The 26,058-nt window shown below is 36.6% G+C and overlaps 1 protein-coding gene across 1 annotated transcript; it reads left to right on the top strand.

The window, feature by feature from the left end:
* Window positions 1-15,752: 15,752 nt before the first annotated feature.
* LOC107036138 (zinc finger protein 184) lies at window positions 15,753-19,462 on the top strand. The gene is made up of 3 exons (XM_015253882.2): window positions 15,753-16,449; window positions 16,889-17,053; window positions 18,161-19,462. The coding sequence occupies exons 1-3, from the start codon at window positions 16,390-16,392 to the stop codon at window positions 19,082-19,084; spliced, it is 1,149 nt and encodes a 382-aa protein (XP_015109368.1). The 5' UTR covers window positions 15,753-16,389; the 3' UTR covers window positions 19,085-19,462.
* Window positions 19,463-26,058: the final 6,596 nt, after the last annotated feature.

Here is a 26,058-nt window from a genome sequence, read left to right as displayed (position 1 = left end):
TCCTAGGTAGGGAAGCTTGAGGAAAATATCCATTCATTTTGAAGCACGAGTGGTATTTGACGGATTATTTTTCCACCCGGATATCGGTCAAGTAGAGTGCAGTGAACAGCATCCGGATACATTTTACACAGCCATACATTTACAACCCACTTTTTTGTTTATCTGTCACAAAGAATATTAAACGGAAATTTTTTAGAAATTTTCGCAAGTAATACCACGGGAGCTTCAGAATTATCGAGCAATTTCCGATAGGTTCATTGCAAATAAACGAACGAGTCAAGTTTTTCAGGAAAAATCACTCGTGCTTCGCACTCGTGATTTTTTAACTTCGTTTGTGTGCAGGAAACCTTGAGGGAATTACTCGATTAATTTTGAAGCTCGAGTAGTATTCGGGAGGAAATTTTCCCATCCAAATGTCGGCCAAAAGAATTGCACTATGAGACAAAATCCATCTGACAGTTCCAACCAGGGGTTCACTCGACCACGGAATCTTGTTTTCCACAAATATAGTCAACATGAAAAATTACCAGTTAAATTATCAAAAATTATCAGCTGAATACCGTGTTGACTATATGAAATAACAGTCGAATAGTGCAATTCTATTGGCTGACATTTGGATGAGGAAAATTCCCGAAATAAAACTGTTTGACAGCCTCAAATACTGCGCTCTGATTGGCTGAAATCAGAGTGAGAAAAATAATCATGGGAAATTCTGTAATTTTTTCGGTTGACAGCAGAACATCTAAAACTAACTTTGCTAACGTTAAAAAAAAATTAATCGCAATAGTCTCGGCAGAAATGAATAAACTAATTTTTCCCCATACACGGGCTCTTATGAAATTTATGTTCAAATTGATAATTCACCTACTAGAATACTCTAAAAATAGAAATGAAAATAGAAGCTAATGTATAAAATCATACTGAATCCAATGGCCAGAGAAAAATCTGGGGTAGCCGGGCAAAAAGAGGAAATATTTGAATGATTCTATCCCATATAAGCGCATGTTAGCGCATGCAATTGGTGCATTTTGACTATTTCATTTCTACATAATGAACATGGGTTGGTGGATTGAAATTTGTATCAAAATGAAAGGAATAGCTTCATCTCTCAGTTTAAAAAATCAATTTTTTTAAGTACTTGCGATTTTGGATAAAAATCCTTAACATTAAAATATATCATCAGCTTACATGGTAACGCAGTTTCGTTAAAAAAAAACGAAAACAAACACCGTTCGTTTTGTGATTTCGCAGCCTTACCTCCTTAAGAGGTAACGGTACCCACGGGAAGTCTAAACTTTAATTTCAACTGAGTTTATACCATTCACAAAGATGTTAACACCGCGATTTAACGCGATAGGGTGAACCAACCAGTGTTCGTACCAGACCAGTAATCGAATTAATTGATACTTTTTCTATAGAATAAATTAGTAGAAGGTAGAGATGCCTCGCATTATACATGAAAAATAAAATTATGACATTTCCAAATGATATTGTGATGATTGAAAATATCTAAGTTACCTTATTACCAGCGGAAAAAACAGTTTTCGATGACACGCCGCCAATAGCATATTCCCATTACAGAATACGCATTTCGATTACTGGGTTTTCACACATTTTTAGCGTTCTCTATTTATATCAGTAATTGTATCGTCAATTAATATCCATAATATTTTTTTCTATTATCTATGGAGATGTACAGGGAAGTTATAATTATTTTTAAATCAATTTTCGACTTGGTTATATTTTTAAATCTACGTCAAAAATAACTGTGACCTTATTCGTTCGAACACTGGACGATTCACCCTACGTCGATTTCGCGGTTTCACACAAAGATCGCCGTTATTTCGAAAAGCACCGTTCGATTTGTGATTTCGTCGTTGTACCTCCTTAAGACAAGTGATAACACAACAATTTCCCAAATATTTACCCTGATTACCCCCTGAACAGTCGTGTTACTTCCAATATCAGGAGGTGTAGGAGGTAATGAGGACCTTCATTCTTAGAAGGAGATGCCTGGGAATTGAACTCACGCCTAGTAGAGTATCTTGATCTTTTCAAAAGACTCTTTTGTGGGGTTCATACCAGCTCCATCCTCGTCCCGAACCCTGCACTGAAAGAAAAACGACAAAGTTCTCAAACAAGTCTTATTTGGGCCAAGAAAATAGTTTCTTGAAAATTATCTAAAAGGATTTTTTCATCACGCTGTGACGAAAAGTGAACTTTTCGGCACGCTCCGCGTGCCTAAAAGTCCGATTTCCGCCGCATTGTGATGAAAAATATTGTTCGTAACTCGTGAAAAAATGTTTTTTAGCTCGTACGAGCCTTCGGCTCGTGATATAAACCTCCCACTCGCCAAAAAACACTTTTTTGCACTCGTTACGAAATATACTATTTTGTACCAAACATGCGGAGAGTACGCCGGAATGAAAAATTGTTATCGCAAAAATAGATTTACACTGATAGAATGATCCATTTATTCATAGATCCATAATTATAATTATAATTATGAGGAGTCCAGGATCTGTTTAAAAGTGGCAATTACTATTTTCAATCTGTAGATTGAAAAAGTTTCTACAACTGCCCAATTCAATGTCCCCTTCTGAATCCCCAGAGATCAGAACTAATAGCCAAACTGAGATCATTGAAATATTTTTCTCCGTATTGGACTTTCCAGTTCATGGCGGCAACTGACTCAGAAGCTCTCACAGCGATACACAAATTCTTCACAAAATGTAAGGTCCGCATATAAAAGGCGAAATGTATAAAAAAAAACATAACAAAAACCAATGTAAAAAGAAAATGTATGAGACCCTATCGACAGTGTAAATAACCCTGTTATGAGATCTATTGTAAATTTTTATAAACCAATAAAAATAACTGTCCAATTGCGATACATCTTATTCTCAGATGGATGAGAACAATTCGTTTTCGGTAAATTTTGAATTGATTTTCTCTCAAAATCATTTGACGCCCTTGATGGTGGCAGAAACAGGGTTATTGTCACTGGGACATTGACGGTATTTTTCCAAAAATCGACTATTAAGCGATTACTCTAAAAATCATTACTGAAAAGGGATTTAATCATGGCTTAAAAACTATGTCAGTGGCCTGTTGATTCTACACTAATAAAATGATTCATTTATTCCAAACGAGATTCGGTAATTATTAACGAATGATAGAGTTGAATATGAAGAAATAAATATTCGTTAATAGTTAACGAATGGTTCACTTGAAAGGTGAAAATCGAGTCAATCAAGGCTCCTCAAATGTACATTTGTTAACTATTAACGAATGAACATTTGGTGAGACCGAATTGACTCTCGTCTCCAACCAAATTCATTCGTTCAGAATAACTAATCCTTTCTATCAGTGTATGAGAATATGATGGGAATACCACCGTTGTCGAGTTACAGCATTTTGTTGACGTGGATATTATGGTCTGTGGTTTCAATACGGGGGGGTCATTTTGGGAAACGGTCCTTATGTGTAGCGGCATCTGTCGGATTTCTAGAAAATTCTATTGAATTTCTATTAAACTTTCTATTAGTTTTTGACTGATTCTATTGACATGTTCAATAGGAAACATTCAATAGAAAAAGTCAACAGAATTCTATTTTTCTATATAACTTATTCTTTTCATATATTTTCTATAGAATTTGCTCGACTCAAATTTTCTAAGTTTTTTTCATTCTATCTTTCTTTTTTTCTCATCAAGAAAATCAAACGAAAAAACTTGGAAAATTTGAGCCGAGGAAATTCTGTAGATAATATCTCAATAGAATAAGTTATACTATAGAAAAATTGAATTCTATTGACTTTTTCTACTGAATATTTTCTATTGAACATTTCAATAGAATTTTCTAACAAATTCAATAGGTTTTTCTATTAAATTTTTTCGTCCGTGAATTTGAGAAGTTTCTTGAAATTTCGAAAAAATTCAAGGAGTTTCTAAGAAATTCGAGAAAGAAGGGAAGACCATGGACGTATCCACGTACAATTACAATTGTATCAAAGATACAGCCGCCTGCAATTTTTGTATGATTTTTTCAACAGTCGGTTTTTCAATGATTTCTGAAAAAAACCTCACGAAAATCAATCAAATTATGGCTCGAAAAAATTCCTTCTTAATTAGGTTAAAAGATGTTAAGAATAGAATCATTCGTTATCTAATTACAAGATAGCGTAATGAGCTGTTGTGTTGAAATGAGAGAATTCCTTTCGATAAAATCCAAATTTACATTCTTTTCTATTCTAAATTCTAATTCCGAATATCTAAGGATGGTCTGAAAAATTGGATTGTATAATTTTTCCAAGGCCTCCATTGGTAGATGTGTGTGTACGTGTGTATCGTCATTTTTTTTTGAAAATCCCTCTTCTGAAGTGGTTTTACGACCGGTGAAATATGTCACGACGATGAGATGGTAAGAAGAATAATAGCCCAGTCGGTCGACAGCCAGTTGATTCTTCGTTTTTCCTTCAATTTTTAAAATTCAACCGCTTTGGCCATTCTTCTCACCGTCTCATCATTCCTCTTTGAAGAAAAACTCTGATTATTACTCTGTACGACCATCGGAGTTGAATCCATTCAAAAGAATCTTGCTAATTCATTAGCAAGAAAAGCTGTGCTCAGTGATACACCCTATGCCAATATCCACTTGTTTTCCAATTGTGCTACGTAGACTTGTCTACACTGTTAGAAAAACAATGAAATTTCACGGACGGTTGATTAATAATTTTCAGGACAGTTACACTGAATGCGTTTTAGGGGGAAAAAATCATGAAATTTCACGTTTCACTGAAAATTCAGTAAAATTCCAGAATTTTAAGCAGGATAAAGACGAGAATTTCTATATTTATTTGAATTTCCGATCTAATATAAATATTCAGTGACAAATTACATTGGATTTGCAGTGAAATCTGAAATTTCAGGATTTTTGCTTCTGAATGGAAGCATTGCAATCCTTCGATTTTCACATTCTCTAATTTTGATTGGAAATGACGTAGAATGGTTTGAAACGTAAAAATACGAAGTTTGGCGAACATGTCTGTATGTGACCACGTCTAGCGCCACCTTACCGGTGGTTAATTTTGAGAAAATTGGATAATTAAGTGGCTAAAGTAATTCAAAAAAATCTGAAATTCTGTCAGATTATAGGTCCCAATAAAGATTAGGTCTGTGTAAAATTACAGCCCAATCGAGCTAATAATTTTTTAGAAAAAGCGGTTCATTTTTAAATCGTTTTCCGCAAATATCTTTAAAACTAGTGGACTGATTTCGATTCATTTTATTTCAAAATATTCGTTTCGATGCCTTCTATTTAAATCACTCAAAACATGTACACCCGTTCATACAAAGTTTTCGAGATATTCCCGTTTTTCTGTCTTCTCATAAAAAAAAACTTTGTAAACACTCTAGCTTGTGCCAAAATCGAGATATCAACTTGAAATTTGGACAGAAAATATGTTTACCCGCTCATACAAAATATTCGAAACATCGGAATTTTTATAGCACCCATGGAGCTGGCAGTAACCATCTGAAATTTTTGCTACTAGTTAGTATTGTGAAGCTATAACTTTTTGTAATATTTCAGATCATTCGAAAGTCCGTCATCAATGTATTGATGACGAAAAAAAAATAAGACATCACTCTGTGACATGCTCGCACTGTCCCCTACTTGTTTCTCCCTAAATCGCATTCCATGTTACTGTCCTGAAAATTCAAGAATATATTTACCGGAATTGTTTGGTTTTCTATTTATTTTCAGAGAAAAATGGAACTGAAATTCACAGTTCTCTTTGATTTTACGAAATTCTAAATTTTTAATGACGAAATTCATTGAAATTTCAATGGTAATTAAATTCGATAAAAATTTCCAAAAAATGTACTGGAAATTTCAGACAAAAATTTTTGACAGTGAAGAATCTAAAATGTTTTACATTCAAAGAGCACAATGTTCGGTAAATGCACCGAGAGAAAAGATTACTTTTGACAAGGGTAATTTACTTGATACAAGAAAAGATTCTCTTGTCAATTTCTAGAAACGTGAAATCCCCTGGTAAATAATTTTGTGCTCACACTGAGAAAGAATCCTTTCAACAGGATGAGATGCTCTTGTCCCGAAAAAATTTTTAAGTGTTAGCGTAAGCATTCCCATAAATTCATATAGTTTGCGTTATATCTAGAATTTAATAGATTGCGGGAATTTACACTTTCCCGATCTGATTACTCATCATCTCCAACTGATGAGGAATTCTTGCTTCGATTGCACGACGAACACTTTCATCATCAATTGAAGTCTATAGAAAATAGATCTCAAGTGTTGTGCTCTTCGTGCAAGATTTTATGTAATAAAAGTCCTGATGAAAAAAATTCTAGATATAACGCAAACTTCATAAAGAGAACGCTTAAAAATTCTCTCGGGACAAAAGAATCTCGGTCTGAGAACGAAGTTACTTATCAGGAGATTTCACGATTTTTAAAATTGACAAGATAATATTTTCTCATATCAAGTAAACCTTCTTTGTCACAAGTAGTTTCTTCACTGAGAGAAAAATAAAATTCTTCTGACTATATTCCATCACCATCGAATTATAGTCAAAAAGTCCTCAACAATTTTTCATGGGTTACGGTAACTATGGCCGGAGAAGTAATTACTACAATGGAATGTAGTCATTGCAACTATTTTATAGTTCTCCTCACGATAGATTTGTCGTGGTTACTTTTGAACTTTGGTTAGTTTAACTGCATTTTGATTTGCAAAAATTACGCTTATGAAGTTATTATAATGTTATGTGCCGCATACAAAAAAAAAATCGTATCGTTCACCAAAATGCCTCAACTATTTTCTTCTTGTAAATCGAACTTCAGATTTTTCTCTCAGTGTTGTCTCACCGTGTATCTATTTGAAATGTCTCTTGAATCATGCTCCATTATCTATATGACGAATTGTTCGCCAATCTAACTGCCTACTTTGTTCAAGGTCTCCAAAAAATGTGTACTTTTATACTCATTAAAAGGATTTTCTGTGATTTTTTCCGAATTTTGCTTCCGAATGGAAGCATTGTAATCGTGCTATTTTCACATTCTCTAATTTTGATTGGAAATGATGTAGAATGGTCTGAAACGTAAAAATGCGAAGTTTGGCGACCATGTCTGTCGGCGTCAATGTCCATCGCCACCTTTCCGGTGGTCAATTTTTGGAAAATTGAGTAATTAATTGGCTAAACTTATTCCACAAAATCTGAAATTTTGTCAGATTATAGACCTTAATAAGGACTAACTCTTTGCAAAAGTTCAGCCCGATTGATCAAATAGTTTTTGAGAAAAAGCTATTCGTTTTTAAATCGTTTTACGCTAATATCTTCGAAGCTAGTCAACCGATTTCAATTTTTTTTTTCAAAATATTCGTTTCGATATCGCGTGTTTAAAACCAAAAGGTCGTATATGCCAAAAATGGCCTTCTCTGGCAAAAGGTCGTATCCGCCAGCATATACGACCTTTTGCTTTTGGGAAACCTATCAAAGTGAACCAAAAAAATCAAAATGTCTCGAGTTTAAGTTATTAATGGAGAAACGACCTGTTACTTTTGATGAAGTTGGAAAAATGTCTCACCTAAAGCGAAAAGGTCGTATATCCAATTTTATATTTTAGAGAAAATGTGGATTGGCTTTAGAAAAAAGTTTCTAAATTTTAGAGACCGCGGTTTCTAACCTTCAGTTTTCTAAAATCTAGAACTTTTTTCCAAGTTTTCGAGAAAAAAGGTTTAAAATGAATCCCCATTTTGATCATTAATTTTAAACCATTTTTTTCCAGCTCCGTTACTCAATATACTTAATCTTAAAAAAAATATTTTCTAACATCTAGAGAATTCATTTCATTTTTGGAGGGGGCATTTTGCAGAGAGAGGGAGGAGGGGTGAATTGAGAATTGACAACCAAAAAAATTGAGTTGATGAGTTTTTCAAAAATATCTCCGAAACTAAGAGAGCGAATTTTTACGGAAAATTTGGGGGAGAGGCAGGTTTTATTGAATTCTCAATGTACAACTCCCCCCCTCCCTTAGTTTTCCACAATTTTTCCGTAAAAATTCACCATCTCTCTTAGTTTCGGAGATATCTTTGAAAAACTCATCGATTCTATTTTTTTGGTTGTGAATTCTCAATGCACACCTCCCCCCCTTCCCCGCCCGAAATTTTCAATAAGAATTCGCTATCTCCCTTAGTTTCAGAGATATTTTTGAAAACCTCAGACTCAATTTTTTTGGTTGTGAATTCTAAATTCTGTATGGAGTACTTACGTCCTTTAAGTACCTCGACCAGCAATTTTTTAGTTCAATCTGAAAATTTGTTTGAATTAATAAAAATTCAGCATTGGTTTTAGACAATTTTTGTTCTCGAAAACAACTTCCAAAATCGTTAGTTTTTTTGATCCCATCAAGGATGAAGCTTAAGAATTGGAGTTTCGAAAATCGAGAAACTAGTTTCTAAAGCTAATCCACTTTTGTTTCTCTGTGCTGTACCTGCCTCTCCCATGTAACACTCGAGAGTACACGGGATTCTTCCAATCACTGCCCTGTTGGACCCTTAAAAATAAAGATCGCTTCAGTTCCCTAATTTAGATTTTTTTTGGAGATACGTTCTTCCATTACGAATACGTAATACACAAGCGTAATACAAACATTTTGAGAGTTTTTACAATGTTCCGAAATGTACGAATCTGGATTAAAAATTGAGATCCGCTGTTCACACAAATAATGTTATTAAGTTGCCGATATAATTATTTGACCATAATCAAAGACAGCGATAACTTCAAGTGACATCAACTGGAATATTGAAGGTATAACTTGTCCACGGAACTGGAAATTAAAAAATACCAAATTTTGTCTTTACGACCTTTCACTTTTAGGTCAGTCTCGATTTCTAAGGATAGAAATTACAGGCAAAAGGAAGTACATGATTAAAAAAACTGGAAAATTTTGCCAGTACGACGTTTTGCTTTCAAGGAATTTTTCATTTCTGGTGACATAAGTTAAAGGCAAAAGGTCGCATATGCAGCTCATCATCAATTTGAAAATGTAGGTATTATAATACGTTTCTCCAGTATTTTCACGCAGAATTGTAGAAAGAATAAGTGGAGATACGACCTCCCAGGTGGGAATTGACCATTGGTTCAAGTTTGAACCAAGCTTGGACCAAACTAGCCTAGCTTGGCTCAAGCTCGTATTCCAAGGTTGAACCAACCTTGGCTAATCCTTGATTTGTAACACTAGTCCAAGCTTGAATGTCAAGCTTGATCCAAGTCTGGTGATTTAGATTGGTCCAAGCTATTCATCTACCTTGGGCCAATATCGGATAGTCAATAAATTCAAGCTTGGTATTAAATTTTCATATCGATTAATTTTTTAAACCTTGCATAAATTAATCGTTGGAAAAAAAAGGAAAATAGTGACATCATCAACTTAGTAGAACGAAAATGGGAAAAAAAGAAAAAATGGATCGGTCCATTGCTTTTCAAGATATCTGATGTCGGTGTTCCCAATCGGTCACCCATCCTTGTAGTGCCCCGACTCGCTGCTGTTTAGCTCAGAGATCGCAGGATATCTCGGTATGCTTCTGAGCTGTGCAGCTAATTGTGCAACAACTAATTATTATCGGGTTGATGAGGGCATTTGAGAAAAGGGGGAAGATAAATGGAGTGGAGTGAACATTGAGTGTAATACAGGATACCACGAGTGGAGGAGGGAGAGGGGAGGGAAACTGGAATTGAATGGACAGTGGGGTAAAATGGGATAGCGAAGTGAATCGGGCAGCGGGTTCGTTGGACAGCGGGGTGTAACGAGATTCGAGGATGAATCTGACAGTGGGGCAAAATGGGATAGTAAGGTGGATTGGTGAGAGGGATGGGTGGGGGAAGGGGGGTGTTGAACCGTGAGGTAAAACAGGACAGCGGGTCACTCAGACAATGGGGTAAAATGGAATACCGGGATGAATTGGAGAGAGGGGTAAAATGGGATAGTCCGGTTAATCGAATGGTGAGTGAGTGAAATAGTGGGATAAAATGGGATACCGTGGTAAAAAAAATAATTTCTGCGCATGCTTGATAGTGATGCTTTTCATCGTTCCCTTTCACCCTATCATCCTATTTACCCCCCCCCCTCTCCTCCCCCTCTTGACCCCAGCATATTGGGCTAAGCTTGGTTGAACCCCTGAGCTTAAGCTCGGAATATCAAGCTTGGACCATGATTGGGACTACCTTGGTACCCAAGCTTTGATTCGCAGACTATCACCAAGATTGGTTTTACCTAGGTATCACCACAGATTCAAGCTTGGTTCAAGCCCCTGAGTTCAAGCTTGGAATACCAAGCTTGGACCATGATTGGGACTACCTTGGCACCCAAGATTGAATTCGCAGGATATCACCAAACTTGGTTTTACCTAGGTATCACCATAGGTTCAAGCTTGGTTCCAGCCCCTGAATTCAAGCTTGGAGTACCAAGCTTGGACCAGGATTGGAACTACCTTAGCACCCAAGCTTTCATTCCCAGGATATCACCAAGCTTGGTTTTCCCTAGGTATAACCATAGGTTCAAGCTTGATCAAAGCTAGGAATCCCAAGGCCTGGTATCCTAGATTGAACCAAGCTTGATCCCATTGTTCAAGNGTATAACCATAGGTTCAAGCTTGATCAAAGCTAGGAATCCCAAGGCCTGGTATCCTAGATTGAACCAAGATTGATCCCATTGTTCAAGATTGGAATCCCGCACCTGGGCTTTTCACTTTAAGAAATTCGGAAAGTAGCTGTTTGGCGTTTACGACCTTTTGCTTTTAGACACGCGATATCTTCTTTCCTGATTCTTCTTTTCTTAGTGTAATCACTTAGTCCATACGCCATACCCCTTTCCCGTGTGCGCTCAAAGGGCGGAAGAATATCATCGTTTTTTCTTATGTTGTTTGGCTTGAACAAACCGAATCTGTTGATGTTTTTTCTCTCCGACCGTGTATCTGAAAGTTATTAACAATCCAATTGTTTGAACCGAGTTCGCGGGACAACGATGAGAGATGAAAAATACTTCGAATAAAAGATCTTGCTTTCGTTGAGTTAAACATATTTCATCCAATGGATTTTTTTCTTATTCAAATTATTCAGCGAAATATTGAGGATCAAACGAAAATAATTCAGTTTGGTGACGCGGGGCAGGGTGGGACGTCGTGGGGTACTGTGCCCCATGCATTTCCGCAGGGAATTTGAATCCCGGATATCTTGCAAAATAATCGAGATGCGGGAGAAATCGATAAAAGCAAATATGTTCAGTTTTACAAAAGGAACATCTTTTGTTTGAACTATTTTCCTGTATCTCTAATAGGTTTCAAGCAACCTCGGTTTAAACAATGGAATTGTCAATAACTTTTGGATGCACAGTCTCAGCTAAAAAACACTGACAAATTTGGTTTCTTCAAGCCAAACAACATGAGAAAACAGTGATCTTCTTCTGCCCTTTTAGTGCACACGGGAAGGGGGTATTGCGTATGGACTATCTAGCTTTTGCAAAAATTGAGATATCAACTTGAAATTTGGATAGAATCTTCCTCTCATGATAACAATCCTTTCGATTGAAAATAAGCTCAATCGCATGGGTAATTTCTGAGCTATTCGACTTTCTCTGAAAACCTTTTATGTGCAATAGCATAAAAACTACGCAACCGATTTGAATTTTTTTTTCAAAATATTTACTTCGATGCCTTCTATCCGAATCAATCAGAACATATATACCCGTTCATACAAAGTTTTCGAGATATTTCCGTTCTCCTGTTTTTTCATAAAAATCCTTGTAATCACTCTAGCTTGTGCAAAAATATCAACTTGAGATATCAACTTGAAGTTTGTGCAGAATCTTCCTTTCATGATAACAATACGTCCTATTGAAAATGAGCTCAATCGCATAGGTAGTTTCTGAGATATTCGACTTTCTCTGAAAACCTTTTATGTGCAATAGTTTAAAAACTACGCAACCGATTTCAATTTTTTTTTTCAAAATATTTGTTTCGATGCCTTCTATCCAAATGCCTTCTATCCCATTCGGAAGCTTACTACCAATGGAATTGGCAGAACTGAAAGAAAGAAAGAGTTATAACACATAAAGTAATGGTCAGATGGTTTCGGCCAAAAAGGCACGAACCCCTGCTTGTTTCAATATCCGTAGTGGAGATAAGTGGATTCAACGAAATTTTGAAAAAAATAGATATGGGGAAGTTGACCTCAGAGAAATAAAAAATTTTGAGACAAAAAATTAGGTTTTTAGTAATAAACTGAAGACGAAGGCGAGTGCTACCCTCTCAAGGGACAATAAAAGAACACTTTTCCCACGAGTGTTGAAACCTATTTTTCATCACAATGTCTGCAAAGTGTGCGGAGTGTATGTAAAATTTCACCTTACACACAAGTCATGAAGTAGTATATTGTGTTCTTAGTGCGTAAAGATTTACTTTTTCGCACGTACGTGTAACACATCCTATTTTTTGTAATGCCCGCCTCAAAAGTTCACTTTTCGAAACCGTTTAGTGTGTGTAAAGTGGTTGTTTTACCCACAATGGGCGTAAAGTTCAAAGGTCGTGCGTAAAGTGAATTCTTGTGCTTAAAGCTTCGCTTTACGCACTCGAAATTCACTTTACGCACGACCTTTACGCACACCGTAGTAGCTTTACGCACGAAAGCTCACTTTACGCATGTTCGTGAACTTTACGCATGCCGTACGGAAACAACAACTTTACGCACACTAAACCATTTCGAAAAGTGCACTTTTCAGACAGGTATCACAAAATAGGATATTTCGATACGAGTGCGGAAAAGTGTTTTTTGGCTCATGGAATTATATCACTCGCCTTCGGCTCGTCCTATAAATCTCCCACAAGCCACAAAACACTTTTCCCATGAGTATCGAACGATATTTTTCACCATAATGTGTGGAAAAGGGACGTTTTAAAAAGTTACTTTTTCGCACAGAGTGATGAAACAGTACGTTATGTTACTAGGGCGTAAAGTTCCACTTTTTCACACGCACGAGTAACATCCTATTTTTTGTGGTACCTGCCGAGTTCAGTGTTCGGAACGGTAGTGGGGTTAATGTGGTTGTTTTTCTGCACGAGTGCGTAAATCGATGCTTTACGCACGAGAATCTACTTTACGCACGCTCGTGAACTTTACGCACGCCGTGCGGAAAACAACCGCTTTACGCACACTAAACCGTTTCAAAAAGCGCACTTTCAAGGCAGGTATCACAAAAAAAAATTATAGATTCCTCTAGATACTAAATGTTGACGACAATTACGTCCTATGAGAGTAATATTGTGTATTACTAGAGCGAAAAGCCAGCAGCCTATTGAAAAAAAATTAAACAGACCACAACGCAATTACAGAGACTTGAAAAATATGAATAGTCTTCCAAACGTAAAAACAAATTCCCCCAAATAATATCAATCGATTTCTACATGCGAAATTTTAATAAATATTCGTGATTCTTTTCAAAATTTGATACAAAGTACCTAGCAATCTTGGAATGCTATTTCAAGATTGAAAAAAGAATCTCATTTAAAAAACAACGACAAATTCAATAATGAAAACTACAATACTCCAAAGATAAAACTAACTGGAATTCTTGTTTTTTAACGGGTTTCGAGTCACACCAGCTAATCACCAATCAGTGATAGTGTGCTACAAGAGGATGACATGTATAAAATACGTAACTGCGTGTTATGTTCACGTCCCAAGCGGGTGATCTAGTCATACGGTCATGCATTTGCAACGGTGCCGTCGAAAAATTTAAAGTCCGACGTTTGTCGATAAAACAATAGTTACAAAGCTATTGCAAGTATTTAAAGCGCAATTAAGATTCTTAGTATAATCTCTCAAGTGCATTGACCAATCAAATACTACAATAAATCTGGAAAGTCTTCAGATAACTCCCTCGAGTCATTCATTATTTTCCACTCCGAATATTTATAGATCTCTCATGTTTCGAAAATAGAAATAACAACCTGAGTGAATTGGCTGAGAGGGGGACAAATGGAGAAATGAAACCGGTATCAATGAGGCTCTTGCGTACTTGTATCATCGACACGTGTCGTAACAATCGGGCGAGGACACAAATAAAATGGGTGAACCTTTTTAGATTTATGTAAATAAATTAGCAATATGCTTCCGAATGGTTATTTTGCACACCATTTCCTTCTATCATATAATTCATTGTTTATTTCATTTTATTAAATTGAATCCGATTTCGTTTTACCTAATTTTGTCAAATTTTCAACTTCGTTGAATCTTATCAGCATCATTTTTCTTATTATACCTTTTCTTCTATACAACCGATTGTCTTTTTTACAGATATATCTCTCCTCTCAGCCTTTCGATGAAATGTTGATAGAAAAATTTTATTTACACATACTTGAATGAATTTGAAACATCACATTCGAAGAAACCATCAGAAAGCTCATTCTCAGGGAAATTCGTGAAAAATTCAAAATTTTCAACAATCATCATAAAATTCAAATCAACCAATATAGCTATCGTAATCATCTTTTAACTTCGACTTAATGGCAGTAAAACCAACATTTTAACCTATGAATGAATTCATTTGAAGCATGATATTTAAAGATATCTCCGGAATTCTGATTTTCAAACAATACAAAATTTTCGAATAAATGAAAATAGCGATTATTGCTATCGCTTCCATCTTCGAACTCAGTGAAAGGGACATCCAAACAAATTTGTTAAGCCAACATTCTATCAATTCAGTACATTTTTCTTTAGTTATCGTGGGACAACAGATTTTCGAAAAAATTGAAAAAATTAATCGATGAATTAAATTTCAATTCATGGCGATCGATAGGGCTCGACAATTCCTACATTTGAAAAAAAGATTCAATTCCATCTATTCATTAGCGAACAATTTAGTAGCGAGGTGTTAAAACGGTTCAAGTCGACTCTTCTCTCAACTGAGTTTTTGAGGAATATTTCTGAATCCAAGGGAGATAGCGAAATTTCCGTAATTACCTTTGTTGTAGCTCCCAATTGGCTCAACAAAAAATGTTGTAACAAAAATTTTGCTATCTCCCTCAGAATCCAAGATATTCATTGAAAACTGGTCAATAGTCAAAATTGACTTGTACCGTTTTATCACTTCGCTACTGAATTGAAGAAAAACTTTTACACACGCATACACATACGTACGGACACGATCTAAAAATTGCATTTTCGGATCATAATGGGTGGACATAACGTAAAAAATTCAAAACTTAAATTTGAACGACTACAAAGCTTCCGTTCGGAACCAAAACGGAATGAATGTTCTACGAACCACCTTGGCACATTTCGAAAACGAATCATGTGTATTGCAGATCCATCAGTTGCGAACTAACCAACTCATAGCAATATTTTTCACGACTACCTATTTATTATTAAATTTGGAAAACAATAAAAAACTATAATTGAAGAAACCAACTTCTCGCTATGAAAAATCGTAAAACAGAATGGAGCAGTGTTGCAGGTGCATAATCTCCGATTGAACGGCGTAAATAGAGCTGCGTTAATAATACAAACAAACGTTGCATTTGAAACAGACCATGCAATGCCGAAAAAATGTGTCGCCTTAGGATGTTACGAATACGCGACCTCATGTCTGAGTTTCTCTCTCGTAAAACGCTCTGTCCGGCGAACATTTGATATATTCTCAATGAAAATAGAATGTTCAAAGCCGTGCCTTATTTCCCACACTAGATAGCGATGAAAAACGTGGAATCAACTGAGCTCATCACATGCTGCAATAAAAATGCAACACTAACGATACTCCTACAGTATCGTATTTTCTTCATGTCACTGGTTTAAACACCCACAAAAAAGGGGCGTAAGAGAGGGAAAGGAGCAGTGCAGGTTGCATGACGCTTGGGGCGCGCCGTGCCACGATGACGCCATGAAGTATCGAGCGGGGTTTACCACGCAGACTGACGTCACGATCACGACCTCAGTCAGACTGTGAGCACGTGAACAGCACGCTGGCGATCACGCGACAGCCAAATGATGGATCGGCTCCCATTGGTCGACAGGAGCGAGCCCCTTTACTCCATTGGAGAGGCGAATGCACACCGCATGATCACCAACACAATCGGACAATAACACATCGTGCCGTACGACCAAGGTACGATCTAGGCTTCATTACTCGACACGACGCCCAGCGAGTACCTTCATTGCTCTGCATTTTGTTTGTTAATTCTTTAATTATATGATGTAAAGATTTTTTTTATTTCTTCATTGATGAACTTTCCATTTATTTTTTTTACCGTTGAGTGATTGTTCGTTGTATTTCGGTCAGTGTCTCGATTGCAATTATTTGTTTAAACAATGGATCTAACTGAAGTGCCACTTTCACCACCCGCATCCCCTCAGTTGAAACAAGTTCATGTGAGTATTGTATAGTTGACTGACTTGATAGCTAGAGAGAGTTCAATAATTAAATGAGTGTTTTGAAAATTACGGAGTTACGCTGCGATGATTTGAATTGAGGCCGCGCTTTTGAGTGCGCAGGGGCCGATGCCCGCGAAAATTTCGAAGACTTTTGATAATTGAATTTTTTATTTACTATTGAGGGGTAACAGAATGCCGCTAATTTTCCATATTTTTTAACAAATTTCTGGCTGAAAGTTATCGATATTTTTGCAAATCAAAGCCCATTAATCTTCAGGCAGCAATGATGAAGATCAATGTGCTTTGGGTTAAAAAAATATTAATAACTTTGAGCAGGAAATTTGTTGGAAAATTTCGAGGAAACGGTGGCCTTCTGTTACCCCTGAACGGGAGGAATGAAAGACAAAAATGATAATTTTGGTTTTTATGAATTAAGGTCGAACCCCTGCAGTTGTCGTTTAGTGTTGAGGCTCTGTTGCGAAAGGAGTCTGTGCATGTCCGGCCGGATTTGCCACCCACACCCCAATCGTCCGACACCGAGGAGGATGAGCAGCCGGCGCGTAAACGCCGCTGTATAGAGCAGCAATGCGAATTGACCAAGGTAATTTAATGTGCTTACAGTCAGAATTATTCAGCCGTATGTTAACCAGAAGTGAGAAACTTTCACTTGTCTTCAAGTTACTACGGGAAGGAAAAAGGTGGAGAAAAATTACCAAACAAATCGAGTAATCCTGGAGCGAAATCCATTTCTAGGTTTTTTCATTCTAGGGGAGGGTGGGGTAAATGGACACTTTAGACTTTTTTAAAATTATTCATAACTGAAAAACAAGTTTATCAATTGGGCTCAGTTTAGGCTCGTCACAAAGGGGAAGATTTGTTCTTTATATTGAAAAAAAAATTATTGAATTACATCAACATTTCAACCCCTCGTTGATATTTAAAAAAAAATCAAAAGTGTCCGTTTTACCCGAATCTCCCCTATATCGAGACAAAAAGTGCGAAACGAATGGTGAATTTTTCACTACTGATCCCGGAAATTTTTATCATGTTTAATTATCACTGAAATTTCGGGAAATCTTGTCACTGAAAAATCCAATATTCCATTGATTTTCTGTTCGAATGATCTAAAAATCAATGAAGTATATTTTCCATGAAATTTCGACAAATTTCTAACAGTGTAATTTCGATACGAGTGAGACAGCTACGCCTCGGGCCGCCACCCCGAGAATTTCTATTATTTATTATTTTTTCTATTATATTGAAAAATATATAAGAAATATATATAATATAGGCTAATTTAATATACTCTTCGAATATATATAAGATTTATATAAAATATATATAAAGCACATGTATATAAAATTATATTTTATATAACCTTGATACATAAATCAAACCAATTCCATATATAAAATATATAATTTTAAGAGTATCTATTTTTCCGTATGCGCCACTTCACACTTGTGAAAATTTCTGTCTCACCTCGTGCCAAAAAGTACTTTTTCGTTTATTCGTAAACGAAAAGGCACCTTTCGGCATGAGGAGAACCTAGCAGTAGTGTCAAAAAGTATTTTTTTATTGAATGACAATTTCTCTCCACGATTACCTTTTCTACACTAAAACTTGCCACGACTTTCTAGACAATTTTTATTCAACTTTTCTCTTCGTGCAGACGAATGATTATCAATATGAAACATTTCTGTTCTAGATGTTGCTAGACGGCACACCACCACCCAGTCCAGAGCCAGCTCGCGTCTCAGTGATAATGCATGCAAATCGCGACGGCACCTGTCGCCCAGCAACCCTTCCAATTTCCGTAATGAAAGCACCAATTAGTCACCAAAAAGAAACTCCCTCATCGAACAGAGAAGTGGATATGTCCAGCCACCAAAAATGGCCGGAGCCTGAAAACATTCTGAGGAACTTCCAATTAAAAATGAGCCTGTGTAAAGAAGAAATCATCGCCAACAGCAAGAACACAGATCGTGAGGTGACGAGAATGGAGAAAATTGAAGGACAAAGATTACAACCATTAGCACCAAAACCAGCGCCCATGGGACAGATAACAATGGTACCAGTAACGGGTATCTTTGGAACGCCCATGGTACTTCCCCGCACTCCTCTTCTTCTCGTTACAACACCATCGACAGTTACTACAAATACAAAAACAACCTCGACTGATGCTGGGGCTCGAAGACGGGTTTACGAGTGCGAGCATCCAGGCTGCGGCAAAAATTATTTCAAATCATCGCATTTAAAAGCCCACACCCGGACACATACGGGAGAAAGGCCATTCCCCTGTCCTTACGACGACTGTGGCAGGAGATTTTCCAGGAGTGACGAGCTCTCACGTCACAAGAGAACACACACTGGGGAAAAGAAATTCGTTTGTTCGGTTTGTCAAAGACGATTTATGCGGAGTGATCACTTAGCAAAACATGTGAAGAGACACGTCAGAGACAAAAATTCGACTGATACGTTCAACCCTAACTCATCATCAACTCCTCAAAGAACGACAAGTTCATCTCAATTGCAAATGGGACAGAGACCAGTGACGGTCAATTTACTTCCAGTGCTTGCGTCTAGACTGACACACCTACCAAACTTAATACCTCCCCAACTTGCCGCATAAATTATTGACTATTACTTCTCTAGTCGTTTTGGTTCAACAATCATGTTCAAACTTCATATGAGAACTCTCAAACAAAAGAAAAATCGTACTATGTATTATACTCTGTCATGAGAAGCATCATGATTTCTACTTATCGAACAAAATGAGTAATTATTAATAATGTAAGTGTGTCTGTGATCTCTGATGTGTCTAAAGAAGAAACAGCTCATGGTCGATGAATTGAAAAACATCGACATGAGAAATCGTAAGGACGAAACCGACATTGAAATATTGTATATATAGTTCATGTTCAAATGCTAAGACTTCTCCCTAGGATTACTTTGCTTGTAATATAATTGTATATAAAAGATCAATATAGAGTTATGTACTTTCTTAAAACGTTGAGTTTTTTTCTTGATAGCATCGACCATCCACATCCACTCAACACCCAATTTTCCCAAATTTTTTACGTATGTATTTTATGGAATCTTGTTGGGAATTTGTAGACCTTCAGAGCAGGCTCAAGTTCAAATATAGCAGAGTAGAATTTCACAAATTTTCTGTTGTTTTTTTGTGATTTTTGGCTTATATAACTCATTTCTGATGAACCACGCCCAAGAAAGGGTAGTTATATGGGTCAATCTGTGACATGTGCTCAAATTTCTTAAGCAATATCTACGCCCTACTTAGCGTTAGAGCTTTCGGAATTTCATTAATGGAGTGTGGTGTGTATTATCAATACATGGATAAATCTACATTTATGGGAACAAGTGGGAAATTGCTCTTGTATTGCATATCGTATAGTTGTTTTTGCTAGTAAATTAGTGCAATATGCTTCCGAATGGTTATTTTGCACATAATTTCCTTCCATCATGTATAATTCACGGCTTATTTCATTTTATTAAATTGAATAAGATTTCTTTTTAACTAATTTTGTCGGATTGTTAACTTAGTTGAATGTTATCAGCATTATTATTCTTATTATCCCTTTCTTCTATACAATCGATTGTCTTCTTTACGGTTCTATCTCCCCCCTCAGTCCTTCAATAGAATGTTGATAGAAAAATTTTATTTTTACATACTTGAATGAATTTGAAACATCACATTTGAAGAAACCAAATTAAATTTACCAAACCATTAAATCAACTAATATAGCTATCGTAATCATCTTTTAACTTCGACTTAATGACATCAAAACAAACATTTTAAGCTATGATTGAATTTGTTCGAAGCATGATATCCAAAGATATCTCGGGAATACTGATTTAAAAAAAAAATCCTGAATTTTTGCAAATTTTCTAATAAATCAAAATAACGATCATAGCTATTGCCTTCATCTTCGAACTCGGTCAAAGGAACATCCAAACAAATTTGTTAAGCCATCATTCAATCAATTCAGAAAAATTTTTTTAGCTATTGTGAAAAAACCATTTTTGAAACAAATTTTAAAAAATTAATAAATGAATTAAATTTTAATTAATGAAGACTGATAGGGCTGAACAGTACCTACATTTGAGGGAAAAAAGATTCAATTCCATCGACTCATTAGCGAGCAATCAAAGAAAATTTTGTTTATACGCATACGCACATACATACGTACGGACACGGTCTAAAAATTGCATTTTTGACACTGCTGCTAAGTTCTCCTCGTGCCGAAATAGTATTTTTCCGGCCTGTTGCGATGGGGTTTTTTACTCGTGCGGCGTTGGCCTCCGAGCCGCAGGCGAGGACTGGCCAACCACACGAGTAAAAAAACCCCATCGCAACAGCCCAGGAACAATATTTTTCTGTAGTGATTTTCAAGTTTTCGAGTTTGGGAAGTATGTAATACCAATTTCCAGACGAGAAATCGTGAGAAGCAGTATAGAAAAGTGACTTTTCGTTTATTTGTAAACGAAGGAGGCACAGTTCGGCCACTCGCTGAACGGTAACATCACTGTCAAAATAGTATATTTTGATTCGCCTGCGACTCGTGCTATAAACCTCCCACGAGCCAAAAAACACTTTTCCCATGAGTATCGAACGCTATTTTTCATTACAATGCGTGGAAAAGGGACTTTTTACCTAAACAGTTACTTTTTCGCACACGATGATGAAATAGTATATTTCGTTACGAGTGCGGAAAAGAGTTTTTTGGCTCGTAGGAGGTTTACAGCACGACCCGAAGGCGAGTGATATAATCTCACGAGCCAAAAAACACTTTTCCCACGAGTATCGAACGCTATTTTTCATCACAATATGTGGAAAAGGGACTTTTTAAGTACGCGAGGTGTGCCTAAAATAGTCTATTTCGATACAAGTGCGACGGGGGGTGGCAACGAGTGTGAAGTTGACGGCCCCAGGCGAAGCCGAGGGCTGCCAATCATACGAGTTAAAACACCCCGTCGCACGTGTATCCGAACTATATTTTTTGTTAGTGATGTTACGTTCAGCGAGTGCCGAACTGTGCCATTTTTCATTTACTAGTAAACGAAAAGTCTTTTCGTTTACACGTTTCGACTTTTCGTTTACTAGTAAACGAAAAGGCACTTTTCGACACGGGCTGAACGTAGCAGCAGTGACAAAATTTGTATATTTCGTAACGAGTGCAAAAAAGTGTTTTTTGGCGAGTGGGAGGTTTATATCACGAGCCAAAGGCGAGTGATATGATCCCACGAGCTAAAAAACATTTTTTCACGAGTTACGAACAATATTTTTCATCACAATGTGGCGGAAATTGGACTTTTAGGCACGCGGAGCGTGCCGAAAAGTTCACTTTTCGTCACAGCGTGATGAAAAATTACTTTTTTGCACAGCGTGATGAAAAATTCCGTCTCCCTCATATGGAAATGTACTATATCGAACGTTTTGGATCATAATGAGTCGATATAACACGAAAAATCCAAAACTTGAATTTGAACGATTACAAAAAGAAGATAATTATAGAATCAATGCTGCCCGCCACAACAGAGTTTCTGATACCATAACTTTCAAGGATGTTGTTTACCAACAAAAAAGTTATCTCAGTTCTTTAACAATAAGTGTCTGAATTGCATAATCTGACATCAACATGGACCCAGTTTAGAAATCAATTATCACCAGCAAAGTTAATTATATGCTATAAACAACGTCAATGGCAACGAGAAAAATTAAACCATTCAAGATTCATCAACATGGAACATTAGAACATTTCTCAATTACTACAGAAATTCGTTGAGCAATGAAACAACATTCGTCGAGGTGAGAAACAGAAAGAACGTTCTAATAAATTATCGAGACAACAGATTCATACGGAAGGGCTACATTTTTCAATTGTTTTGTCGGCCTTATAAAAGTTTCCTCTGAGATATTCCAAATGGATCTGCGATACAGTCTATACGCTACGGGTCAGAAGGTAAACACTTCAAGGTTTCCTGGGTGGACTTCGACTTGTTTTCGTTTTCTGATTCATCAGTCTCAAATTTGTTGGTCTGCCCGCAAGTGTTCGGCACTTGGTATCATAAACAATTCATCTGTTCAAATCCTTCCCACTCTTGAACTATTCACCGTACATAAAACATTCGATTGAAAAATGTTCCCCTCCCCAAGATGAAGAGCCGTTTTACATTTATGTTAATAACTTGTTTAGCCATTGCGATAGATCTCTATTTTTGACGTAGTTACACGCCAGTTCGGCGTGTAGCCCGGGTTACGCACACCAGGCGTTAGAGGAAGAATGAAAGACGTCCTATCTCGGCTGCTCATTAAGATAACAACACGAATCCAAAAATTCTTTCGATACTAAAATGGGATTACTGTTAATTTTCCAAATCACGATGGAATGATTTGACTATAAAAATTTTCAAACGAATGGATTATTTGACACTGACTCTCAGATGTTTAACTTTAGACCGCACAGAGACCGGTCATGGAAGGTGCAGCTGAAATAGTCTTAATTACTCCATTAATTTTTCAAATTTTTTGGCTTCTTGGGGTTCATACCAACTGCGTCTCCGCGGCGAACCCTGGGTAACGCTGAACGTTGGTAGGGCTTCATATAAAATGCCGTACCTGCGTTTTGGAATTTAATTTGAATCTCATGAATAAATAATTTTTGAAAACTATACCGCCCGCCCGCACAGAAAAGAATATAAGCCAGAACTTATAAGTGAGATATAGTGATTTTGCCGAAATTATATCTTGAATATATCCGCCTTATATACCAGGTATATGCTAAATATATCCGGTGACATATATGTACACACATATATCCAACATATTTTTCAGATATTACATTTTTTGCCGGAAAGTATACCACACATGAGCGGATATAAGTGACATATATTTCTGCATATATATTTTTTCCATATGCGAGGAGGGAGGTGGCGGTTGGGAAGTCCCGTACATCTACATGAGTACACATCACAATGGATGAAGTGTTTTACAATTGTTCAAATTCATTTTCAGCTACCTAGATCGCCTTGGCAATTTTAAGTTACAGAAATCTAGTTTTATCTCATGAAATATACGTGATCGGCATCAATCATTGTTTCAGAAATATTAAGAGTATTATTTCCCCAAATAAGCGAATTCATTCGTTTATCATTGGAGCTTGGAAAATAATAAATAATTGAGAATTAAAATTTTTTTCAATAACTATTAGGTAAATAATGGGAAATTTTTTCAAAATATATTGGAGATTATCAAATAATCGTCATTCTTCCGAATTCGATTATTTATTGGTAAAATAATTCGGAATTCAGATATTTAATTGTTGATTAATTTAATAATTGAAAATGGTCAAGTTCTATTACTTGATTGAGTATTATGAAATTAATGGTAATGATAATTTATGATTATGCCTATCTCCGGAAATATATTAGTGAAATAAGAACGCTTTACTTAACCCTAGTCCGGTCACCCTACGGGACCCAGTGATTCCCTCCGCGACCCTCCGCGAGAATGCGCCGCCTTTTTATTTAGGCCCCGTTGCCGAATTTACTCTACACTGCGTGGGCGTTTTTCCGCGAGTTTCCGACAACGTTGCGTGACCGTGCATTCCTTTTAAGGGGTCTCCACAGTAATTTTCGCCACAAAATGACAATGTGCTATTGAACTGAATATGTCATATAATAATCAAGAATAGAAAAAAGACAATTGTAAAAAACTCTGAGTAGTTTTATCGGTTCATTTGTGTTTAATTAATCATTCGAATTTCTGCTTATACATGGACTTTATGAACGCTATTGTGTCCCTTGTCCCTTAGCCTGTTGACAATGTGCTAGCGAACAAAGGAAGCTATATTTATCTATTTTTGTGGAATAAATTAACGATAAAAATAATTGGCGCGATGTCTGTCACTATCTAACATACGCCATGTTTGATATTTCATCTCTCTCTCGAAAATAATCTCACTAACTTAGGCATTTTACACTCTATTCACCCGCGCGCCGATCCCCGCTTTGCGCTACTGAGGAGACCCCCTTAACATAGAACAAAAAAATTCTTCTGTTGGAAATAATTTATTTCCTTTTGGAATTTTGGTAATTATGTTATTCTAAAACCACGATAATATTTTATACACTTCAATTGAAAAAGTCAAATTTTGTTGAATATTTCCGGTTATAGAAACAATGGTAGGTAACGAAAAGCGACGCGCTACGACCAACGGAGTGTTAAGAAATGTGTTCGAGTTTATACATTCTAAGAGCAATATTTTACCAGCAATTCCAGTCGAATCATATTCAACTTCACCAAATTGCGGTTTTACATGAAATTGTTTTTGTTGTTGTATATGAACATTCGATAGAAAATATTTGACGCGCTCTCTCTTTACTTCCATAAATAATGAAAAATCAATAAGTTATAGATAACTCAAAACGTTCGCATTATGACGTCACGCCAGAACGCTAACACGTGAAACATTGTGACGTCATACATTTGTCATCACATGCAGACGTTTCTTCGCTTCACTGTAATTGCTCAATTTTTCATGAATTTCCAAAATAAAAGAAGCATATCTAATGTTTTCCATTCAATTCACATATTTCATAATTTTATCGAATAATAGTATATTTCAGGCGAGTGCCATGGGGTTTTTTACTCGTATGGAGTTAGCGTCCGAGCCGAAGGCGAGGACTGGCCAATCACGTGAGTAAAAAAAACCCCATGGCATTAGTCGTGAATGATGTTTTTCCGTAGTGATTTTCACTTTTACGAGTTTGGGGAAGGGCCAACACCAATCCCCGAACGAGGAAAAGTGAAGGTCAATACGGAAATAAATGTCATGGAACAACCCAATTTTTTGAACAATTTTTCAGCAAAGCGATTGATACAAGCAAACTTTTTGTTTAAATTTCTTCAATAATTGCGTCCTTCTTACTGACAACCAAATTATGGTTATGGTTCAATGACGTAATTTGAAATGATTTTGCACAATGTACCAAAACCATAGTGAACATAAATTTCGACCCAGAATTGATGACCGAAAGAAATTATTCGATGAGTGACGAAATAGTACATTGTGGACCAAGGACAAAAAGTCATGTTTTCCTTGCCCGAGGTACACATGACATTTTTTCACACCCCTGCAAAGAAAGGTTTGTTCTTTCCCAGATAACAAAATTTGCCGATGGGCTGAAGTTTATCCGTAAATTTCGATCTTGTTTTGCAGATAAACTGAACATGATTTGCCGATAGTTTGATGACATAAGGACGGCATATTTTGTGCAATTGCTTTCTGATGAGCGCGAGGAAAGTGAATACTTGCCGCTCGAGGGTGCAAAGCAAAGTATAAACTTTCCGTGCAGGGGTGTGAAAATAGCTATTTTCGTCACAAGGCCGAAAAATACCATTTTCACACATCTGCACGGAAAGTTCGTGTTTTGCTCCCTGATAAGTGAGAAGAAAGTGAGTACATTCCGCTCTAGGGTGAAAAGTTGCTCTTTCAGGCAAAAGGTACTAATTACTTTCCGCCCAAGGGCGAAAACTCAGTACTTTCCTCCCTCGGGAACAACCTCGAACCCTTGAAAGTATTC

The sequence above is a fragment of the Diachasma alloeum genome, unplaced genomic scaffold (genome assembly GCF_001412515.2).
Source record: "Diachasma alloeum isolate Michigan unplaced genomic scaffold, Dall2.0 Dall_scaffold_00206, whole genome shotgun sequence".
Lineage (NCBI taxonomy): Eukaryota > Metazoa > Arthropoda > Insecta > Hymenoptera > Braconidae > Diachasma > Diachasma alloeum.
The sequence above is the reverse complement of the archived record's forward strand: the minus strand, read 5'-3'. Positions and strand labels throughout refer to the sequence as shown.